We start from the raw sequence: 22,652 nt of genomic DNA on the forward strand, positions 1-22,652 counted from the left end.
AGACTAGATGTCAGTGACTCCAAGCACACCATCGTTCTTAATGTTTATTTTGGAATTATTTTGGTTTTTTTGTATTATATTTAAATATTGATATAATTATATTTGATATTATAAATAGAACATTTTGTGAAACATTTGTTTCAGCTATATAAATGTGTGTTGAGTTGTGGTATAAATTATATTTCTTATTGTGGGCCATGGTAAAAATATTTTGAAAAATGCTACCTTAGAAAAACGTATCCCATGTAAACAGGAAAAGATATGCAGCAGTTTCAGTGAGCACTGTTTGAAATATTTAAGAAAACTAGTATTAGGATAAATCGTATAGTGGGATGCCTGAATATCAGTTAAAGTGAAAAGATTAGCGCTATAACATAAATAACCCTCAGAAACATAGGATTGAACAAAAGGGGGCTAAAGTAGGATGCTTTGATATCATTTATATATTTTTAAACATGCAAAATTGGGATGTATAAATACTAAAACCTCAAGTTTTAGAAAATTTTGCATAGTTAATGGCTTACTCTTGAATAAAGAGGGCTTCAACCATATCTAATTTGTCTTTTTAAGTAAATAGGGCAAGATGTGTGCATTTGACAAAGCTTAGTGTGAGTATAAACGTGTTTTCTCTGTACTCTTTATGTTTGAATGTGTTTTAATCTGTAGAGGGTCATCAGTACCTGCAGCCTTGAAAGCCATCTGTGATATTGGGTGGTAGCAGTGGGTTCTACTTTTAAGCTTAGAGGAAAGGAAAAGAAGGTTTTAAAAAGTGGGCGTGGGGGTAGAGAAAGGTGAAAGAAAAGGCTGGAGAGAGAGGGAGGAACGTAAGAGAAATGAAAAGAGTGGGTGCATAGGTAGCGTAACATGCTTGATATCCTGTGTGACTATACTCGGAAGTTTCTACTGTACTAATGCATAACCCACATTTTTCATGTAAGGACAAAATCTTATGATTTTAATGGATGTTTAAAAATGTTTTTTAAAGCATACAGTTGAAACCTGTTCATTGTTTAAAAATCAGGATAAATAAGCAAAAAGAAAATAATAAAATCTCACCATTTATTTTTGATATTACAGTGTATGCTCTTTTAGGCTTTATACCAGCAAATCTGAACATACTTTTTTAAAAAAGATCATATTATAGGAGTCATACTGCAGCCTGTTTATCACTTTTTTAGCTACTCGCCAGTATGTACTGAAGAGTACTATTTTAACAGCAGTATAGTGTTCCATTGTGTGGATATGGAAGTTACCCCACTCCTGATGTGAAAAACTGTCATTATTGCCAATTTTTCACTATTTAAACATTTTTATAAATGTATCTACAGTGAAATCATTACAAAATACATCTTTAATTCTTCCCCAGGTTAAGTTCATAGATGGTGAGTGGAAAGTATGCATGTTTTTGAGATTGTGGATTCTTGATAGTTCCTCAAGAACTCCACTTTTCCTTATAATATAGGAATAATGAGAAAGGACAGATTTAAATTAAAGGGATATATGTGACAGTGAAATTATAAATTATTCAACACAGATATGTGTAGATTTGAGGGCTGTATATGTTAAATGTTATATAGTACTTGGATCAAAATAAGCTCAATTACAAAATAGGTTTTCAAATTGTAAAGTAAAAATTAAAAATAAATAAATAAATTAAAAAAAAAAATAAATAAAAAAATAAAATAAAAAAAAAAAAAAATAGGTTTTCATATGATCCAGTTCTAGTTAAGGATAATTGGATTCCTAAGTTTTCATTTTTTGCCTAAGCTACTTTCCTTTGTAATAAGTAACTGGAAACTGAGCAATACCAATGAATTTTCTTTTTCTTCCTAAAAAAAGAGAAAAACTAAGACTTTATGATTCCCTTTTAGTACTAGAGGAAGAAATGCTCTTAGAACAAAAATCTTTAATACGAATGACCAAATAATCCTAAGCTATCCCAGGCAGGTAAAATCTCCATCTTTATTGATCACCAAGAAAGTCTTAAGTCAGCTTTGTGTTAGAAGTTTCCATCAATAGAGAAGGAATAGAATCCTCTGGCACTAGATCTGTGACAAGGATATCATTTGAAAGATAAGGAGTTGAAGGGAACTTACAACATAGAGTCATCGTGGGGATGGTTTATAAGGAAAGAGCAATGTCTCAGACTATGTGGATTATTTTCAGATAATTTTCTCATGGATAAAACTTGTAAGTTATCAAAACCAGAAGCTGTCCAAATGGCACAATAATGAATATGCTAAACGAGTGCGTTTTTGTTTTGATTGGTATTTACATACAATAACTAGATATAGTAATGAATGTATTAATAAACAGTCAACTCTACTTTGAAAGGCAAGGATCATGTCTTACTCATTTCTGTTTCTCCAACACTCAGCCCTTGTTTAATACTCAGTTCAGTTCAGTCGCTCAGTCGTGTCTGACTCTTTGCAACCCTGTGAATCACAGCACTCCAGGCCTCCCTGTCCATCACCAACTCCCGGAGTTTACCCAAACTCACATCCATTGAGTCAGTGATGCCATCCAGCCATCTCATCCTCTGTTGTCCCCTTCTCCTCCTGCCCCCAATCCCTCCTAGCATCAGGGTTGTTTGAGTCAACTCTTCACATGAGGTGGCCAAAGTATTGGAGTTTCAGCTTCAGCATCAGTCCTTCCAATGAACACCCAGGATCTCCTTTAGAATGGACTGGTTGGATCTCTCCTTGCAGTCCAAGGGACTCTCAAGAGTCTTCTCCACACCACACTTCAAAATCATCAATTCTTTGGTGCTCAGCTTCCTCACAGTCCAACTCTCACATCCAGACATGACCACTGGAAAAACCATAGCCTTGACTAGATGAATCTTTGTTGGCAACGTAATGTCGCTGCTTTTTAATATGCTATTTAGGTTGGTTGTAACTTTCCTTCCAAGGAGTAAGCATCTTTTAATGTTTAATACTAGTAGGCATTAAATCTTGAATGAATAACTAATTGTTTCATTAATTCTTCCAAACAGACTGGTTTGTGGACAGAACTTGAAAAGATTGAGAATAATTTCTTAAAGCCCCTCCATACAGGACTCAATATGTCAAAAGCACATTATGAAGCAGAAATTAAGAATAGCCAAGGTTGGTAATGTGAAATTTTATTTCCAGTTAAGCCTAAAAATTAGTCAGATTTTTAAAACTCATTTATATTCCAAATAAAGAACTTTATCTTATACTTGTTTAACTTATAGCCAACAAGGAACCATGACAACTGAGTCACTTTATATATAATTTAAATGATTCTTTGTGAATATATACTCCAGTTAATACTGAAATTGGGTAAAATATTTAAACCAAGCTGGAGCATAGTCTGGTTTAAAACCTCAAGTTCTGATTAGAAACTAATTGTATCACAAATATTTCTGTTTGGATATCATTGCACTTCTTTCAGTATTGCGGGGTCCATCCCCCATGACATCTTTACTAAATCTCGACCTCTACTAAATTTGCACAAATTACAAAAAAGAATCTTAGGTCCAGAATTACTTTTTAAAGACAGCAGTTTTATTCTAATAATCTTGTAATCTTTTCCATATAACTATGGTGGTATCTGTATAGACATCACTATAAATAAAAATTTTGTCTTAGTGTGACAGGTTATAATTCTGATTTTATGTTGACAAAAGTTTCATTCATCTGGTACATGCCAAGAAACTGTGAAGAAACATTAATTCACATGTTATAGAATTTTGATATTTCTATTTGTTCACAGCCAGTTTTTAGCATACCCTGAGCTATTAAATCTTCCCTGGTGGATCAGTGGTAAAGAATCTGCCTGCCAATGCAGGAGACGTGGGTTCAATCCCAGGTCAGAAAGATCCCCTGGAGAAGGAAATAGCAACCCACTCCAGTATTCTTGCCTGGGAAATCCCACAAAGGACCTAGCAAGCAGGCTACAGTCCAAGAGTCTGACATGACTTGGCAACTAAACACCACCACAACTAGCTATTAAAACCATAAGACTTAATTTACACAAATAACTGGCATCTTTTTAAAGTTAGTAAACAAATTATAAATTTATTATTGAAATCTGAGAGTTTATAATGGTTAAGTGTGATACAGTTTTTTCCTTCTCTTATAGAAGTCCAGAAGTCTAAAGATCATTGTTCACTAAATGTAGGTAGAGAAGAGATCCCAAATATGCCTCCTGAAATGCAACTTAAGGTAGATATGAAATTTTCCTAAGCTACGTCCAACTGAACTCTTTTCTCTTTTTTGCTTTGCTTTGTTTTAAATGCAGCCTTAGTAACTAATTTTCTTGGCATTATAGGTCCTACATTCAGCTCTTTTCACATTTGATTTGATTGAAAGTGTTCTGGCTCGAGTAGAAGAACTCATTGAAACAAAAACAAAGTCTACCTCTGAGGAAAATATGGGGTAAAGTGAAAGCTCCATCTCCTAAATAAAAACTAGTAGTACACTATATCTTTCATTATGGTTTATTTACTAGTAGTACACTATATCTTTCATTATGGTTTATTTAATACCTTTATAGAAGTTTTTCTGTAAAACACACTGAAAATAAATGTAGCTTCTCTTACGTCTCTGTTTCAGCAATGACACATTATGGATCAGTAGCATTGTTTCCTTTTAAAAAGGTATCTATATGGGTAAATAATGCCCATGTGTATTTTAAATACTACTGTTGAAAAATCTAATATGAATCACTAATTTTATATTATGATTTCATAAAATGTACTGGAACTACCTTTATTCACACAGTTTTGAGTTTATAAAAATTCTGATACACTTCATGTTCCAGTTAGATGCTATTTTAGAACTCCTAGTGTTAAACTGGCTATCATAGCACTGTAAGAGCTTAGGGAAAAATTCTGAGTCTGTGTACTACTCCTAATTTCCCTTTTTTTCCCTGCCTCAGGAGTCTTAGAAGGCAGAGTCCTCTATCACCAGCTTTCCAGCAGTAGTAACAATGTAAAAGTATCTGTGAAGATTAATTTTAGAAATAGTGGCTTGTATTATAAAAAGGTATATATGACTTTTTCTTTAACCCAAGGGGCTTATTAGAAAATGCTGTATACTTATCTGCAATTAAACATTTGTTCTTCCAGCTTAATTTGTATCATTAAGAAGGTTCAATCTAAGTTTTATATACATGTACCAATATTTTTTGAACATTATTAAAGGAATTAACAGAACTCTGAAAGTAAAATCATTTTTAATTATATGTATTTTATTTTAATATCCTTCTCAAAGAACATTTATAGTTGTAATCTAATTTGGGTTAAATGTATCACCACTCAGTTTTATCTTTTGAAGTGTTTTCCACACAGGACTTTGCTCAATGATGTAAGCTTTAGTTGTTATCATTCTGTAGCAGATGCTATCTATGTATGATTTGGAGGTGATCTGGAAGAAGATATAAACATGCAACATTATTTAAGAAATAAGGTATTTTTTACAGGGTCACATCTTAAAATACCTAACTTATTCAACAGGTATTAATCAGTACTGCTAAGCTGCTAAGTCACTTCAGTCGTGTCTGACTCTGTGCAACCCCATAGATGGCAGCCCATCAGGCTCCCCTGTCCCTGGGACTCTCCAGGCAAGAACACTGGAGTGGGTTGCCATTTCCTTCTCCAATGCATGAAAGTTAAAAGTGAAAGGGAAGTTGCTCGGTCATGTCCGACTCTTCATGACCCCATGGACTGCAGCCTACCAGGCTCCTCCATCCATGGGATTTTCCAGGCAAGAGTACTGGAGTGGGGTGCCATCGCCTTCTCCATAATCAGTACTATGTATGAGTTATTAGAGTAATAGAAAAATACCTGATCTTTGTCTTTATGTAATTTCAAACATGCAAACCAGAAAAGTAGAATACTATTAAGAATTGCTTCAACAGGGATCTGTTCCAAGTAAAAGAGTAAGGAACACCTAACTCTGCCTATGGGAGTCGGGAGCACACTTTATGGAGAACAAGCATGAAAAGAAAAGTGGAAACTAGTCAAGTTATAAAATAGCATGTTTGCACTCTGACAGTTCATGACTACCAATATTTATACTTGAGGATTTGAAAGAAGATTTAAGTAACCAATAGAGCCAACACAATGTATATATGACCAAATGATCTTTTAACCTGAATGAGTGATTCTGATAGTTGCTACTGGAATTGAGAAGACTTGAGAGGCCAAGTTCAGGCTGGGGAAAGAATTGCATGTGTTTGGAAATAGCAACTTCTCTAAGGGAAACAATATTTGTCAGTTCCATTGAATAGGGAATGCATTTTGAAGAATCTCAAAGTTTATCAGTGTGTATGTATGTATGTCATTTTCCTCAGGTGACTTACCTTAGCTATGGTGCTCATAAGATTAACAGCATTTACTGTGTTGTGTACTGGAAGTATCCGTAAGTTACTACCCAGGAATCTGGGGGAGAAAAAAATCGTTTAAGTTAAATAGATCATATTACTTATATTTGTTGTCCTAAGTGGAAAGAAGAGACAAAAATCCTTTATTGTTTGTCATTTTTTTATTCATTCATGCCTGCCTTATTCCACAGAGGATTTAATATGGCTTTAAAACCAGAACTTAATTGACTAAAAAGTGTTCACTTCTGATTTAGTCTTGCTGAAGAATTCCATAAATCAGCATGCATTCTGAAACTTGTCACCCTCATTCATAGAATAGCTGTTTGGCCTGCGTTGTATTAAAAATGAAAGGTTAACATTATAAAGTTTCTTTTGGCAAAACATAATTCACTTGCCTGAAACAATTTAGAACTGAAGTACATAAAGTAACTTAAGGAAAACGGGTCTGTAGCGTTACTGTCCATACCTCTGCTGAATCCTGAACATCAGTTTCCATTCTTCAGGTCCATGCAGGGCAGCAGACAGAACCAAAAAACTATTTTGGTGAATGTTAATAAACTTCTCAATTTTGGCTAGAAATGTTTCTTCAGCAGACATAAAGCATTCTCTAGCATCCATCAATAAAAATGCAACTCCTAGGAAAGGTGAATGTAATATAAAATGTCACTTTGTCATATTAATTTTTTTTTATAAACTTAGTAAAATCAACAAAAATAACTATAAGTTAAACATATATGTAAGTGTCCAGGCCCTAAACCTATAGCAGATGGAAATCAGTATAACAAAAGTCTTACACAGCAAAATAATTAGGTAGTTCTTTGAAGTGCTCTGTAACAAAAGGATGACAATCTAAATATTTAAGGGGAGAACCCTTTCTGGGTCAGTAACCATTTTTTTCCTTTAAGGCACTATCCACAATGAATGTAAGGCCTAATTTTAGTTATATGTTAATTTTTCATGTTATAATTTTTAAAAGCTGGAAATCAACTAAAGTAGTTTAAAGCAAACTTTTAGTTATTCCTTGGAGAATCTTTTGTATCATAACATAAACCATTATATAAATTAACACACTCAGGAGCAGATATCTAGGGTCTCTGAAACAGTATCAAGGGTATAAGAATGCTCCAGAAGGCTCCCCTGGTAGTCCACTGGTTAGAACTCAGTGCTTCCACTGCAGAGGGTACAGGTTCGATCTCTGGTCGGGGAACTAAGATCCTGCATGCCATGTGGCAGTCTTCCCCCAACCTCCCAAAAAAAGAATGGGCCAGAAGAGAAGCTTAATCTGATTAGCTCTTTAAAAGATGAGTGGAAGACACAATCTCAGGAAGTAAATAACTATGTGATTATACTAATTTAATGAACTTAACGCTAAAAATTTATATAACCTTTCTGAATCTAAATTACCTCATCTGTAAGGTTGGAATAATAGTTCTTTGATTGGTTTGTTAAAAGGATTAAATAAGAGAATGTATATAAAGTGACCAAAGCATACAATAGAGTAGGTATTTACCAAAAATATTTTACTTCTCTCTAGAGGGCTCTCTACAACCAGAAAGGATGAATTTGAGGCTGGACCATTTTCAGCTTGGATGTCTATTTCTAGGAGCTTTTGAAAGTGCTTGTCTTCTAAAATCTCTGTTAAGAGTACAGGTCTATTCATAACCACTCTAATAAAATCCTTTACCTCCACTTCTTATCACTTCTGTCATTTTCCAAGCACAAGTAGAGCTTCTCCCTTCCCATGTCCCCAGTTCTTTCATATCCTAGTCTAATTCCTTTGCCTATGACTCACAGTTGTATGGATTTATGATTTCAGGAACATTTGTCCCCATTTGGTTCTTTTAGTTAGTATTTGTTTTATATTATGTTCAGTAAACTCTTGTACAAAATCATGAAAAACGTTCTCCTATATTGTTTTTTTCCCACCTAATTTTTTTAATTGAAGGATGATTGCTTTACATCCTGCATTGTTTTTGTATATGGATTTTGATCAATATGATGCTAGCCTCTTCATTAATATGAGCAATATTTTAAATGTTGATTGTTAGGGAGGGTGGCTTTGTGGTACTTTCATGTTAGTTTCAAAGCAAGTAGTTTGTACCATCCTCTACTAGACTCCAGTGATTTAACTTTAGTTCAACAATTGTAATCTAAAAAGGAATGTATTTTGTAATTGGCCATACGTACTGCTTTTGCAGGAGTAACAAAGTTTTATTACACATTCACCTTTCCCAAAGAGTAACACCTTAAGCTTATTACTTCGTTACTAAACTACAGAATAATTAGAATTTACTTGCATGTATTTATTAACAAACTGAAATCAAAGAAGTCAGCAAATATACTGTACCAGAAAGAGAAAATATAATTGATCCATTTTCTACTGAATCTGAATACCGAACCTTGTGGCTTCGATTTTCTAGGGCAGCTGCAACTTCATAACTCTTAAAAAAAAATTTCAGAAATTTTCAGACTTAAAACATCTTTTTAATAGTTAATTAAAGCTAATGAAAAAAACATGAAGTTTAATAGCTTCTTTTATAACTGTACACTTAAAGATTTGATCATTGAGACACTAAATGTGCTCTCTCTATGGAGGAAAAAAACTTAAAAAAAAAAAAAAACTAAAAATATTTAGTTCTCCTGAAATATACTATGGGTTTGGAAATGAGTTGTGTACTAGTTATGTTACTTAGAGAAGAAACTAAAGACAGTATTAAAGAATTAAACTATAAGAGCAAACACAAACTTCTAAAAAGCAACTTGAAGATGGATTCTTCACATACCTATAATTATGTGGATAAATAGGAAATTAGAAATATTTGAGGCCTAGAAATTAGATGCTTAGTATTTAAACCCAAAGTCCTACTGTCTTCATACATATTTTCTAACTCACCTAAGTGCTTAAAACATTTGAAAAGTTTACTAACAGTAACTGTAAACAGATGAACTGAAGAATTGTGTCTTTGTAGTTTTCTATATGGCACTTCTTGGTTCTGTCAATCATCTAACACACCACATCTAAGAAACACGTCACCTATTCATTAATGCATGTCAGAATCCATCTTTAAGTTGTTTTTTAAAAAGAAGTCTGTGTTTGCTCTTATAGTTTAATTCTTTCATATTGTCCTTAATTTCTTCCTTAAGTAACAGCTGTAGTAACAAAACTCATTTCCAAACCCACAGTGAATTCCAGAACTAAATACTTTTACTTTTTTTTTTTAAGTTTTTTTCTCCATAGAGAGACCACATTTAGTGTCTCAATGATCAAATCCTTATAAAAGAAGCTATTAACAATTAGATATTACCTAAAGCACTTCCCCAGTGGCTTAGCATTCATTATCTGCCTGTAATGCAGAAGACACAGGAGGAAGATCCCCTGGATGAGGGGTATGGCAACCCACTCCAGTACTCTTGCCAGGAAAATCCCATGGACAGAGGAGCCTGGCGGGATAGTCCATTGGGTTGTAAAGAGTTGGACACCACTGAAGCGACTGAGCAAAGCATTAAAATATAAGTGGTTCATAGTATTTACTGACTGGTTAGAACTCTAAGCTTGTTAGTCTCCAAGTAGATAGAAATCCCTTACATTTATTTTATATTTTGCCTCATTATTATCATATATTTGCCTGTGTATATTTTAAGTACACAGGTTAGAATTAGGTACCAAATACTTGATTCCTTCCTAGAGTATTTTATGCTACTCAAACAGATCCTGACCTAGAGTTCAATTAAGACTCTTCCCATGAGTTTTCTGCTGTTTTCAAATTATATATTGCTTCCAGTGATGGCAGATTAAGTAATTTAGGCCAACTCTCCTGCTGAAGGCATCTAGAAAAGCTAGAAAATTTTTAAAAATCTGCTTGAATGCATCAGAGAGCTAGCAGGATAGTGAAAAATTACAAGACCAAGACCTATACAGAAATTCAAAGATAAGAGATAGGCATTTAGGCCATTTTCTCCCCTGAGGGCATCTGTCAATTCAGGAAGAGACAGACAGGCTGAAGAGAGCTTTTGACAAAAGTGGAACAGCTCTCATAGGGGCTGCAGCCTAGCTTCAAACCATTTCAATCCCTAAAATTGGATTAAAGTGATACTGTATTACTAGTGTTCCCAAGAACCTTGCAGAAGCACTCCCTAGAGCAACTCTTCTCAATTAGGTCTCCTCATTTCAGCTACAGAACAAAGAAAATTATCTGAATATTTTCTCAATTCAAACATAACAAGTATCACAGAAATGAACAGGACGTAAGCTCCTTTATTACAGAGAATAGAAGCTGGGTGGCCAGATCAGCAAATAAAAATATAGAACATCCAGTTAAATTTCCATTTCAGATAAACATGATATTTTAGTATTAATATAAGTATGTCCCACGCAATATTTGGGATGAACTTAAACTATATTCATTATTTACCTAAACTTTTTAGTTTAACTAAGTGACCTATATTTTATCTGCAAACCCTGCTTAGAGACTTAAAGGTTTAATTTTCTCTCAGAATTAAGGTTTCTCTAGAGGAATATAACACTATTCTAGGCCTCAAATAATTTCTACAAACTTTTTTTCAAATACAAATTCCAACAATCAATCAAAAATAATCAAACATATAAAGAGACAAAATTACATGAAAAGAGAACTATGAGAAACAACAAGTAATAGAAACAGTAATAGAACATACATACAGTAAAGTTACATGTGCCATAAATAGCTATCTACCATATTCAAGGAGATAAAAGGCAAGATTGAGAATCTGGGCAAAGAATTAGAAATTATATAAAAGGATGTAACACATCAAACCAGTCAACCCCAAAGGAAGTCAACCCTGAATATTCACTGGAAGGACTGACGGAGAAACAAGCTCTAATACTTTAGCCACCTGATGTGAAGAGGTGACTCACTAGAAAAGTCCCTGATGCTGGGAAAGACTGGGCTTCCCTTGTGGCTCAGCTGGTAAAGAATCCGCCTGCAATGCGGGAGACTGGGTTGGGAAGATCACCTGGAGAAGGGAACTGCTACCCACTCCAGTATTCTGGCCTGGAGAATTCCCTGGACTGTACAGTCCATGGGGTCTCGAGTTGGACATGACTGAGCGACTTTCACTGGGAAAGACTGAAGGCAAAAGAAGAAGGGGGCAGCACAGGATGAGATGGTTAGACACCATCACCGATCAGTGGACATGAATCTGAGCAAACTGTGGGAGACACTGAAGGACAGGGAGCCTGGCATGCTGCAGTTGATGGGGTTGCAAAGAGTTGGACATGACTGAGCAACTGAACAACTACAACAGGCAAAACTAACTATAAACCTGAGATAAATCAGATCAACAGTTGCTTGAGGCAGGGAACTGGAAAAGGACTGATTATAAAAGGGCATGAAGCAATATTCTGGAGTGATGAAAATGTTCTATATATTTTGATTGGGGTGATGGTTACACAGGTACACAAATTTGTCAAAATTCATTAAGTTTATACTTTAAATGTGTATTTTATTGTATATAAGTCCCACCTCAGTTAAATTCATTATTAAAACATCTTTCAAGATCCGGGGGAAACAAAAATATAATTGATTCTCATACAATGTGGATTTGAACTGTGTGGGTCCATTTATATGTAGAATTTTTTCAATAAACACATATATTACACAATCTGAGGTTCACTGAATCCTCACACGCAGAACTGCTGATACAATGGGCCAAATGTAAAGTTAAAGGTGAATTTTCAACTGTGCAGGAATCAGTGCCTATAACCCCCACTCTGTTCAAGGGTCAACTGTATTTTGAAAGGAAGACTGAGATGGTCCTCATTGAGGTAATTTCTAAATTATGTATTATTCAGATAAAAAGGAAAATGATCCAAAACAGAAGGTTTGAGCCAAAAGAAGAAAAGCAAAGAAAGTAACAAAGACATGAGTAAATCTAAACAAATACTAACTTTATAAAATAATAATAATGCTTTGTGGAGTTAAAAAATTGAGAGAATTAAACTATATGATAACAACAAATACAATACAGAAGAGGGTGATTGGAATTAGTGTTCTAAGATTTATTTGTCATGTAAGAGGAAGATAAGTAGCAAACGGCCTTTTCCAGCAACCCGAGATGAGTCTATACATGGATATCACCAGATGATCAACACCAAAATCAAAGTGATTATGTTTTTTGTAGCCAAAGATGGAGAAGCTCTATATAGTCAGCAAAAAACAAGACCTGGAGCTGACTGTGGCTCAGATCTTAAACTCCTTATTGCAAAATTCGGGCTTAAATTGAAGAAAGTAGGGAAAAGCACGATGCCATTCACATATGACCTGAATCAAATCCCTGTGATTATACAGTGGAGGTGATGAATAGGTTCAAAGATTTAGATCTGGTAGACAGAGTGCCTGAAGACTATGGACAGAGGTTCATAACACTGTACAGGAAGCAGTGACCAAAACCATTCCAAAGAAAAAGAAATGCAAGAAGGCAAAGTGATTGTCTGAGGAGGCTTTATAAATAGCTGCAGAAAAAAGTGAAAAGCAAGGGAGAAAGGGGAAAATATACCCAAAAGAATGTGGTATTCCAGAGAATAGCAAGGAGAGATAAGAAGGCCTTCTTAAATGAACAATGCAAAGAGAGAGGAAAATAAAAGATTGGGAAAGATTAAAAGTCTCTTCAAGAAAATTGGATATCAAGGGAACATTTCAAGCAAGGATGGGCACAATATAGGACAGAAATGATAAGGACCTAACAGAAGCAGAAGAGATTAAGAAGAGGTGGCAAGAACATACAGAGCTATACAAAAAAGGTCTTAATAACCCAGATAATTACGATGGTGTGGTGACTCACCTAAAGCCAGGCATCCTGGAGCGTGAAGTCAGTGAAAGTGAAAGTCACTCACTCATGTCTGACTCTTTCTGACCCTATGGACTGTAAAGTCCATGGAATTCTCTAAGCCAGAATTCCAGAGTGGGCCTTTCCCTTTTCTAGGGGATCTTCCCAACCCAGGTCTCCCACACTGCAGACAGATCCTTTACCAGCTGTGTGAAGTCAAATGGGCCTTAAAAAGCATTAATACAAACAAAGCTAGTGGAAGTGATGGAATTCCAGCTGAGCTATTTAAAATCCTAAAAGATGATGCTGTTAAAGTGCTGCACTCAATATGTCAGAAATTTAGAAAACTCATCAGTGGCCACAGGACTGGAAGTGGTCAGTTTTCATTCCAATCCCAAAGAAGGGTAATGCCAAAGAATGTTCAAAATAGCGTACAAGTGTGCTCATTTCACATGCTAGCAAGGTTATGCTCAAAATCTTTCAAGCTAGGCTTCAGGAGTAGGTGATCCAAGAACTTTCAGATGGATTTCAAGATGGATTTCAAAGAGGCAGAAGAACCAGAGATCAAATTGTCAACGTTTATTGGATCATGGCAAAAGCAAGGGAGTTCCAGAAAAACATCTACTGCTGCTTCATTGACTATGCTAAAGACTGACTGTGTAGATCACAACAAACTGTGGAAAATTACTAGAGATGGGAGTACCAGAGCACCTTATCTGTCTCCTGAGAAACCTGTACGCAGGTCAAGAAGCAACAGTTAAAACCAGACATGGAACAATGGACTGGTTCCTAATTGGGAAAGGAGTATGACAAGGCTGTATAATGTCATCCTATTTAACCTCCATGCACAGTACATCATGCAAAATGCCAGGCTGGGTGAACCACAAGATGGAATCAAGATTGCCAGGAGAAATATCAACAACCTCAGATATGGAGATGATACCACTCTGATGGCAGAAAGTGAGAGGAACTAAGGACCCTCTTGATGAGGATGAAAGAGGAGACTGAAAAAGCTGGCCTGAAATTCAACATTAAAAAAACAAGATCATGGCATCCAGTCCCATCACTTCATGGCAAATAAAGGGAAAAAAGTGGAAGCAGAGACAGATTTTATTTTCCTAAGCTCCAAAATCACTTCAATGACTATGCCATGAAATTAAAAGACACTTGCTTCTTGGAGGAAAGCTTTGACAAATCTAGACAGTGTATTAAAAAGCAAAGACATCACTTTGCCAACAAAGGTCCATCTAGTCAAAGCTATGGTTTCTCTAGTAGTCATGTATGGATGTAAGTTGGACATAAAGAAGGATAAGCACTGAAGTATTAATGCTTTTGAATTATGGTACTAGAGAAGGCTCTTGAGAGTCCCTTGGACTGCAAGGAAATCAAACTAGTCAATCCTAAAGGAAATCAACCCTGTATATTCATTGGAAGGACTGTTGCTGAAGCTAAAGCTTCAATACTTTGGCTACCTGATGCAGACAGCCAACATATTGGAAAAGACTCTGATGCTGGGAAAGTGAGGGCAGAAAGAGAAGGGGTGACAGAGGATGAGATGGTCAGATAGCATCACCCACTCTATGGACAAGAATTTGAGCAAACTTTGGGAGGTAGTAGAGAACAGAACTCTTGCCTGGAAAATCCCATGGACAGAGGAGCCTGGTGGGCTGCAGTCCATGGAGTCGCTAAGAGTCGGACACGACTGAGCAACATCACTTTCACTTTTCACTTTCACGCATTGAAGAAGGAAATGGCAACCCACTCCAGTGTTCTTGCCTGGAGAATCCCAGGGACGGGGGAGCCTGGTGGACTGCCGTCTATGGGGTCACACAGAGTCGAATACGACTGAAGTGACTTAGCAGCAGCAGAGAACAGAAGAGCCTGGCATGCTGCAGTCCATGAGGTTGTAAAAAGTCAGACACAACTTAGTGACTGAACAACAAGAACAACAATAAAAAATTATTATTTACTTTGGACTTTGTGGGGCTACGTATGTATGTTAAATTTTCTAGGGTAACTCTTAAAAAACAGAAATAGAGCTTATAACTTCCAAAGCTAGTTAAAGAAAAAGAGACTATTAAAAATCAATACAAAAAGGGACCCAAAAAAAAAAAAAAAAGCAAAAACAGAAAAGGTGAGACAAATAGCATAAAATAAGATAAATAAAACAAAAGCAATTGTTTTTGGCAAATAGTATTGGTGGTTGTCTTCCTCTCTTAAAATCACTCTGACAAAGCTAAAGAAACGAGAAATATGGGAGAAAAATACTGATTCCAGAAATCTAACAAAAAGAACAATGAAAAATTCCAGTGAAACTTAAGGCTGTCTTTAAAACGGGTATGGGGCTCGATGGCTAAAGCCAACAGAGCAGAGGGCAGCTTGAGGCAACAATGAAAGAACAGGGTAGATTTTAACAAGTCAAAGTCTTCTAACCTCTCTCTTCTTTACCATGAAGAATCATCTCTTGCCCCCTCATTCTAGACATTAGGTGGTATCCATAAGATAAACATCCAGGAAAGGGTTAGATAATCCTGCTAGTTGCAGAGTTAAAAACCCTGATCAATCGCCCTCAGGCATTCAACTTCCCATTCCTTCCCCCTTCAAGCTGTAGGGACAGTCTCCTCTCAATGCTACTAAGTCTAGACAGGTCAGGTCCTGTTGTTTACTTCTCCAAAAAACCTTAAGTAATGTATGTTCATATGAATTGTTGTTTCTGGAATCATTTAACATCTCTTAGAATAGGCTTAGCGAGAAAAAAAAAAGGAAAACTTAAGAAAATGTCCAACTTTCAGATATTTAGACAAGTAGGAAAATGGATGCAGTGATCTTCCTAATTTATCTTTAAAATACATTTTAGATTATATACTTGCTGATTCACACAACTTTGGATAATCAAGCTAAAGGTATTTTAAAATACTGTTCTATTGCTTAATTTTTAATTCAAGATCAATGGCCCAAATGCCTCTTTTACCTTAAGAGATGAGCTAATAATAATGGTGGTTGTCCATTTTATTTTTTCTTTTCCATCACTTTCAGCCATCTCTTTGGATCAAATCAGCTTCTGGTGGTGCCAACAATCTGAGAAAAATAACAGCAAAAATAACACATAGAAATGTTTGCTTGATGGATGAGTAAATTTCAGAAAGAAATAAAATTAGGGTAGTGGAGACATTCTAAAGAATATTTGACAGTCAAAATTTGACACTAAAAGAGTATCTGTCTTGTTATACATTGTTTTTGTTAAAGTCTCTTCAGTTGTGTCCGACTCTTTGTGACCCTATAGCTCAGTCAGTAAAGAATCTGCCTGCAGTGCAGGAGACCGGAGTCCAATCCCTGGGTCGGAAAGATCCCCTGGAGAAGGAAATGGCTACCCAGTCCAGTATTCTTGCCTGGAAAATCCCATGGACAGAGAAGCCTTGTGGGGTGCAGTCCATGGGGTCGCAAAAAGTCAGGCACGACTGAGTGACTGACACTTCACTTCATGGATTATACCCCCATCAGGCTCCTCTGTCCATGGGATTCTCCAGGCAAGAATAGTGGAGTAGATTGCCATGCCCTCTGGGGATCTTTCAGAACCAGGGATCAAACCTGCCTCTTAGATCTCCTGCATTAGCAAGCGGTTCTATACCTCCAGCACTACCTGGGAAGCTCATTATACTTTGTATGTTAAGCTCACTCAGTATTATGCTTCCCATTAACAATTATTACAAAAAAAAAAACAAAAACAATTATTACAAGCAATGCTTCCCATTTCAGAGCATTAGAGAAGAAAGATGTGTCAAGGACTATGAAAGATCTGAAATTTTATCCTACTTGCAAACTAAAAAGTTAACCTGCAAGAGTTTCATGGGTACAGGGAAAGACATAAGACTTGGATTAGAGACAAAGGACAGTTTTCTACTCATAGCAACAGGAGTATCACCATTTTCTTCTAGCAGTTCCCCAAGGGCAGTTCCCATGGGGTGATGAGACAAAAGCCATCTGTACACACAGGGGGGTTACACTACAGGAAAGGAAGTTAAAGCTCAGAAAGCCCCAACCTTTTTTAAAGAGACTGCAAGCATACCTGCCCTTCTGCTCTAGAGGCAAATAACATAACTATCTCTAACTTAAAATTATTTACTATACAAACATCCTTTAAAAGAGTTCAGGAGTGGGGCATTTCTAAAAAGTACACTGGTGATGCTTGTTGATGCTGGTCTGGGGACCACATTTTAAGAACTACTGCACTAAGGGAAAAAGCATTCTAGGCAGTGATAACACAACAACAAAGCATAGTATACTAGCAACCCAATAATTAAAGAAAATGTTGTAATAACAGAATTCTGTTATTCTGTTCAGTGCACTAAAGTTGAAGATATACATGTCTGGGGTAGGGGGGTGGCAATAAAAGTGAAAATTACTGCAAAGCTAGTAGCATCAAACTGAATTTAATTATGGTCTGAATTTGGCACTTTTCTGATATTGAGACTAAGCACCCTTAAGCTATATTTCCATTTCTGTGACAAGCTTATGTGTTTTGCCCATTTTTCTATTAGATTTCCTTTTCTCATTCATTTGTAGGATTTCTTTACATATTCTGGATATCAGTCTTTATTAGCTATGTGTGTTTTCTCCCAGTTTGTACTTGTCTTTCCCCCTTCTTTATGGTAATATCGGATACACACAAGTTACAATTTTCAATATTGTCAAATTTATCAATCTTTTCATTTATGATTAGTGCTTTTTTGTTTCTTTTCCTTCTCTACTCCAAAGTCAAATATTCTCCTTCATTGTATTCTAAATTTTTAGTTTGGCCTTTCAAATTTAAGTCTTTAATTATTCATCTGGCTTTTTGTATAGAGTCTTAAGTAGGGATCCAATTTCATTTTTTGAAAATAGGGCTATCTAGTGGTACCAGTACTGTTTATTCAGTCTCCTTTCTCCCCCTGGTCATTAATAATACCACCTTAGTCATACAATGTTTCTATATTAACAGACCTGTTTCTAGGTTCTCTATTCTATTCAGTTACTCAGTTTGCTTATTCCTAAATCAATGTCATACTTTTTTAATTATCATAGATTTTTTTAAAGTCTTGATATCTTTATGGGAAGTCTCTCCATCTTAACTCTTTTTCAGTTGTGCTGTAGCTATCCTTTGGTCATTTCTCATCCCTATAAATTTTAGAGTCATCAGGTCAATTATTTTAAAAAATCCTGTTGGTTAAAAATTGTTTGGGGAGTTTGTTGTAATGTTTTTGCTGTAAAAAGTGTTTCAAGCTCTGCTGAAATGTTGCTGAAAAGCATGGTGCTTGTAACAGTTGAACAATCCATGGTTGCTCACTCCGGCCTACTTCTGCTCTCCCTCTGAAGCAGGTTAGCATTGAAGGTGGTATGGAAGAGATTTCATATGTGTTCAATTGTTTGTTTCTTCTTCCTTCTCCCTTTAGCTCCCCACTTCCCCTCCTTAGCTCCCTCAACCTCTTTTGTTCAATGTGTGTATCTTAAAGCTAATTTTTACTACTGGATATCTGAGGAGCCACAGATATAGAATCTGTATTGTTCAAAACACAGCATGAAATTAACATTAAATAAAACTAAATTTAAAATGCAAAAAAAAAGAAAGAAACCCAAAACAAAAAGCCCTACTAAAGGGACTTTTTAAAATTAGAAATGCATTTATCTATAGAACAGTTTTGGAAAAAAGCTTTTTTTTTGGCCATGCCACATAGCATGCAAGATCTCAGTTCCCTGAAGAGGGATCAAACCCATGCCCCTTGCAGTGGAAGCGTGGACCACTGGAGAAGTCCCAAAACTAAAATTTTTATGAACTTGACACTTTGCATCTGTGAATATATCTCCTCATATTTAAGACTTATAAACACTCAAGTGTTTCCATTTAACATTGTGTCATAAGCATTTTCCTTACATATTTTTAAAAATATGTAAAGGCTGGGTAACTTTCTTTTGTATAGATATGGCATACTTTATTTGACAATTATATAGGGAAGGAAAAATAATTTCTCCTCTACCCTTCTGAGTTCTTGGCTTAGACCCTCCCTTATTATAAAAGACAGATAAGAGAAACACAAACAGAATTTTATTAACATGTATACCTCATGTATACATGGGAGATACCCAGAAAAACTGAGTAAATCCTTGAGATGGCTCAAGCTACCACCTTAAATACCATCTTCAGTTAATGACAAAAGAAAGACATCATGGGGGAGGCCAATTATGGAAGGGGCTTCCCTGGTGGCTCAGAGGGTAAAGCATCTGTCTGCAATGTGGGAGACCCTGGGTCAGGAAGATCCCCTGGAGGAGGAAATGGCAACCCACTCCAGCATTCTTGCCTAAGAATCCCATGGACGGAGAAGCCTGGTGGGCTACAGTCCACAGGGTCGCAGAGTCGGACACGACAGAGCGACTTCACTCCTTGGTGGCTCAGACAGTAAAGAATTTGCCTTCAGTGCAGGAGACCACGGTTTGATCTCTGGGTCAGGAAGATCCCCTGCAGAAGGGAATGGCAACCCATTCCAGCATTCCTGCCTGGAGAATTCCATGGACAGAGGAGCCTGGTGGGCTACAATCCATGGACTCACTGAGTTGGACACGAATTATCAACTGAACAACAATTAGGAAAGGCACAGTACCAAGGGTAAGTTTTGTTATGCAGATTTAAGTTGGTGCCATTTCCACTGATAGGAAGTTTCCTGTGATTTAGAATCATCCTACTTTCCCAGAAACAGAGTCGAAGACACCTACAAAAGATTTCTTTCATAAATGTAAATATCCTTCACAAAAGGGTAACTTCTACTCTGTTTTCAGAGCTTTTTCTGTGTCTGTTTTTTTAAAAAATAATTAGCTCAAAATAATCGTTATGCCAAACAGGCATATTCTAGGGTGGCATTTCTGCTACCCTTCAGTTATCACTGGTGATTTAAATTGGACATTTGATCTGGTCACAAATTTTTCCAATTACAACTGACTTTGCAATACTCGGAATTACCTTTCAAAACCATAAATATCATATTCCTCCCCTATTAAAAATCCTTCAATAATTCACCATGGCTTACTGAACAAAGTCTAAACTGAAGGTATACAAATTCTTTCCTATTCAGCCTCATGTCCTGCCATTCCTCAACATATTACAAATACTCTAGCTATTCTGAAGAACTTGTAGTCCTGAACAAAATGTTTTTCACATCTCATCCCTTTACATATTATTAACTGAAACCCTCCTCCTCTCCTTGACAATTCCTATGTAATTTTAATAATAAGCAGTTTGTACTTTTCCTATTTTCTACAGGCAATTAGGACCTTCCTCTTTTGTAGAACTATAGTACTCCAAATATATCTTTATTATATCAATCATTAACATAGTTATATTTGTTTATATAGCTGTATTCTCAATGAAAAGACTTCTCACTGGAAGCTCCTCAAGAAGTGGGACCATGTTTTATTCATCTTTGTATTCCCAAGGCTGAGCACAGTGCCCAGCACTTTTAGCAAGTTCAAACTAAGTCCAGATATCAGAAGCAAAATAAAGGTCACAGCAAACTGGGAACAAGTAAGGGAGTTACTGGTTGACTGCCATGAAGAGGGAGGTTTTTGCCATGTGCCTTTCTTATGTGTTAAGAAATCTGAGGTGTAGAGATGGATTAAATTAGTTTAGGAGAATAATACACATTCAAACTTTTTGGTAGAAGACCCATGGTGTAGTAGAAAGACCAGGAGGTAGACCAGGGATCTAGTCTTATTATCTATTACTGTGATCATTCAGTGTCTTCAAAAATATTTTCATGGGAATATAATGACAAGAAGAAGAATAACACTGGGCTTTCTATTATCTCAGAATAGTTAAGAAAATCAAATGACATAATACATAGGAAAACATAAATATGACATATTGTATTATTACCATCATTATATACTTCTGTCAACTCCTTTAACCAAGCCAAAATAATAAATCACTTTTATAAGACTTTCAGTACTTTTTTCAAATGCTCCAACACAGATACTCCCTCAGTTACATGTTTCTCCCCTAGAGATCTCTTCTCACTCATGTAGACTCTAGCCTTCCCTCTTCAATATAAATTGGAGATCTGGGTCTGATTCATTAGCTGTCATCCTGGGAATTCCTTTCTCCTCTCTCCTGTGTTAGAGCTATGTTGCCCTTGATTTATTTTTTCATTTTGCAGAAGCATTCTTTAGTTGTTTTTTGAAAAAAAGAATGCATGACACATACATTTATCAACAGATACAGAGATACACTTTGACCCCGTGCATATCTGAGAAATCTTTACCCTATCCCTATATTTAATTTATCCCTATCCCTATATTTAATCCTTATATTAAAAAAAGACTTCCCTGGTGGCTCAGACAGTAAAGCGTTTGCCTACAATGCTGGTTCGATCCCTGGGTTGGGGAAGATCTCCTGGAGAAGGAAATGGCAGCCCACTCCAATATTCTTGCCTGGAAAATCCCATGGACAGAGGAGCCTGGTGGGCTTTCCAGGTGACTCAGTGGAAAGGAATCCACTCACCAAGCAGGAGACTTGGGTTTGATCCCTAGATCAGGAAGATGCCCTGAAGAAGGAAATGGTAACGGACTCCAGTATTCTTGCCTAGGAAATCTCATGGATAGAGGAACCTGGCAAACTACAGTCCATGGGGTCACAAGAGAGTCAGACATGACTTAAGTGACTAAACAGCAACAACAATATCAAGTGTTGATAAGGATATGGAGAAACTGGAATTCATTCATACACTGCTATTCATAAAATATATGGTACAATCAGATTGGAAAATATCTTAGCAATCTCTTTAAAAGTTAATCATATACCCACCATATAATCTAGTCATTTCACTCCTAAGTATTTTTATAAAGGCAAAAGAAAGCCTACGTCTATACAATGAGGTAAACACAAAGGCTTTATTCATAATACCCCCAGCTAGAAACAACTCAAATATCCCTCAGCATAAGAATGGATATTGTGATATATCTATACTCTAGTATTACTCAGCAATGTAAAGGAAGAAACTACGGATTCACACAACAACCTGGATCTAAAAAATTATGCTGAGTGAAAGAAGCCAAAAAAAAAGGATTACTATATGATTCCCTTTGTATAAAGCTCTGGAAAATGCAAACTAATTCACAGTGACAGAAAACAGAATGGTGATGATGGAGGAATAATGACAGAAGGAAGAATTAGGGTAGGAGGAAACTTTGGGGAATGACGACTACGGTTCATTGTATTGATTGGTGGTGATGATTTCAAAGGTGTATAAATATCAAAAAATCATATACACTACAATTAATTACACATCAATTATACCACAATATAGCTACATATAATAATGAGTGTATCATTTTTCAATTAGCTAATTCTGTGTGTCAAAAAAAGAAGCACAGGTGTTCCAACACTGGAGCTATTCAAAATGTTTCCAGTGGTGGGACTCTGAAGTCTACAGTAATTCTATCTACTTCATTACCAGTTGCTTACTCTTGCTGTT

General features: G+C 36.1%; 2 protein-coding genes across 3 annotated transcripts in view; one reads left to right on the forward strand and one right to left on the reverse strand.

Annotated features, from left to right (window-relative positions):
• The window catches only part of GLMN (glomulin, FKBP associated protein), a 45,847-nt gene extending 40,648 nt beyond the window's left edge, over positions 1–5,199 (forward strand). The window contains exons 17-20 of one of the 2 annotated variants that reach the window (XM_040232322.1): positions 2,996–3,107; positions 4,108–4,190; positions 4,297–4,434; positions 4,472–5,199. In XM_040232322.1, the coding sequence (XP_040088256.1) occupies positions 2,996–3,107; positions 4,108–4,190; positions 4,297–4,407 (306 nt within the window). In that variant the 3' untranslated portion in view covers positions 4,408–4,434; positions 4,472–5,199. Of the gene's footprint in view, positions 1–2,995; positions 3,108–4,107; positions 4,191–4,296 lie in introns of both variants that reach the window. The other variant, XM_040232323.1, reaches the window with a different exon arrangement.
• Positions 5,200–5,216: 17 nt separating this feature from the next.
• CUNH1orf146 (chromosome unknown C1orf146 homolog) lies at positions 5,217–16,459 on the reverse strand. The gene is made up of 5 exons (XM_040232324.1): positions 16,127–16,459; positions 8,699–8,792; positions 6,818–6,986; positions 6,331–6,409; positions 5,217–5,393 (listed from the first exon to the last, which is right to left on the reverse strand). Exons 1-5 carry the CDS (start codon positions 16,193–16,195, stop codon positions 5,259–5,261), a joined length of 546 nt encoding a protein of 181 aa, XP_040088258.1. The 5' UTR covers positions 16,196–16,459; the 3' UTR covers positions 5,217–5,258.
• Between the last annotated feature and the right edge of the window lie 6,193 nt (positions 16,460–22,652).

This window comes from Oryx dammah, unplaced genomic scaffold, assembly GCF_014754425.2.
Source record: "Oryx dammah isolate SB20612 unplaced genomic scaffold, SCBI_Odam_1.1 HiC_scaffold_28, whole genome shotgun sequence".
Lineage (NCBI taxonomy): Eukaryota > Metazoa > Chordata > Mammalia > Artiodactyla > Bovidae > Oryx > Oryx dammah.

Bases quoted from the DNA above. Each gene is read 5' to 3' on its own strand.
- CUNH1orf146 (XM_040232324.1), bottom strand. From the start codon at position 16,195: ATGGCTGAAAGTGATGGAAAAGAAAAAATAAAATGGACAACCACCATT. The intron at 6,987-8,698 runs GTACAGTATATT...CACCTTTCCTAG, and splicing joins AATTATATTTTCTCTTTCTG to GAGTTGCATTTTTATTGATG. The intron at 5,394-6,330 runs GTAAGTCACCTG...ATCTTCTTCCAG, and splicing joins TTATGAGCACCATAGCTAAG to ATCACCTCCAAATCATACAT.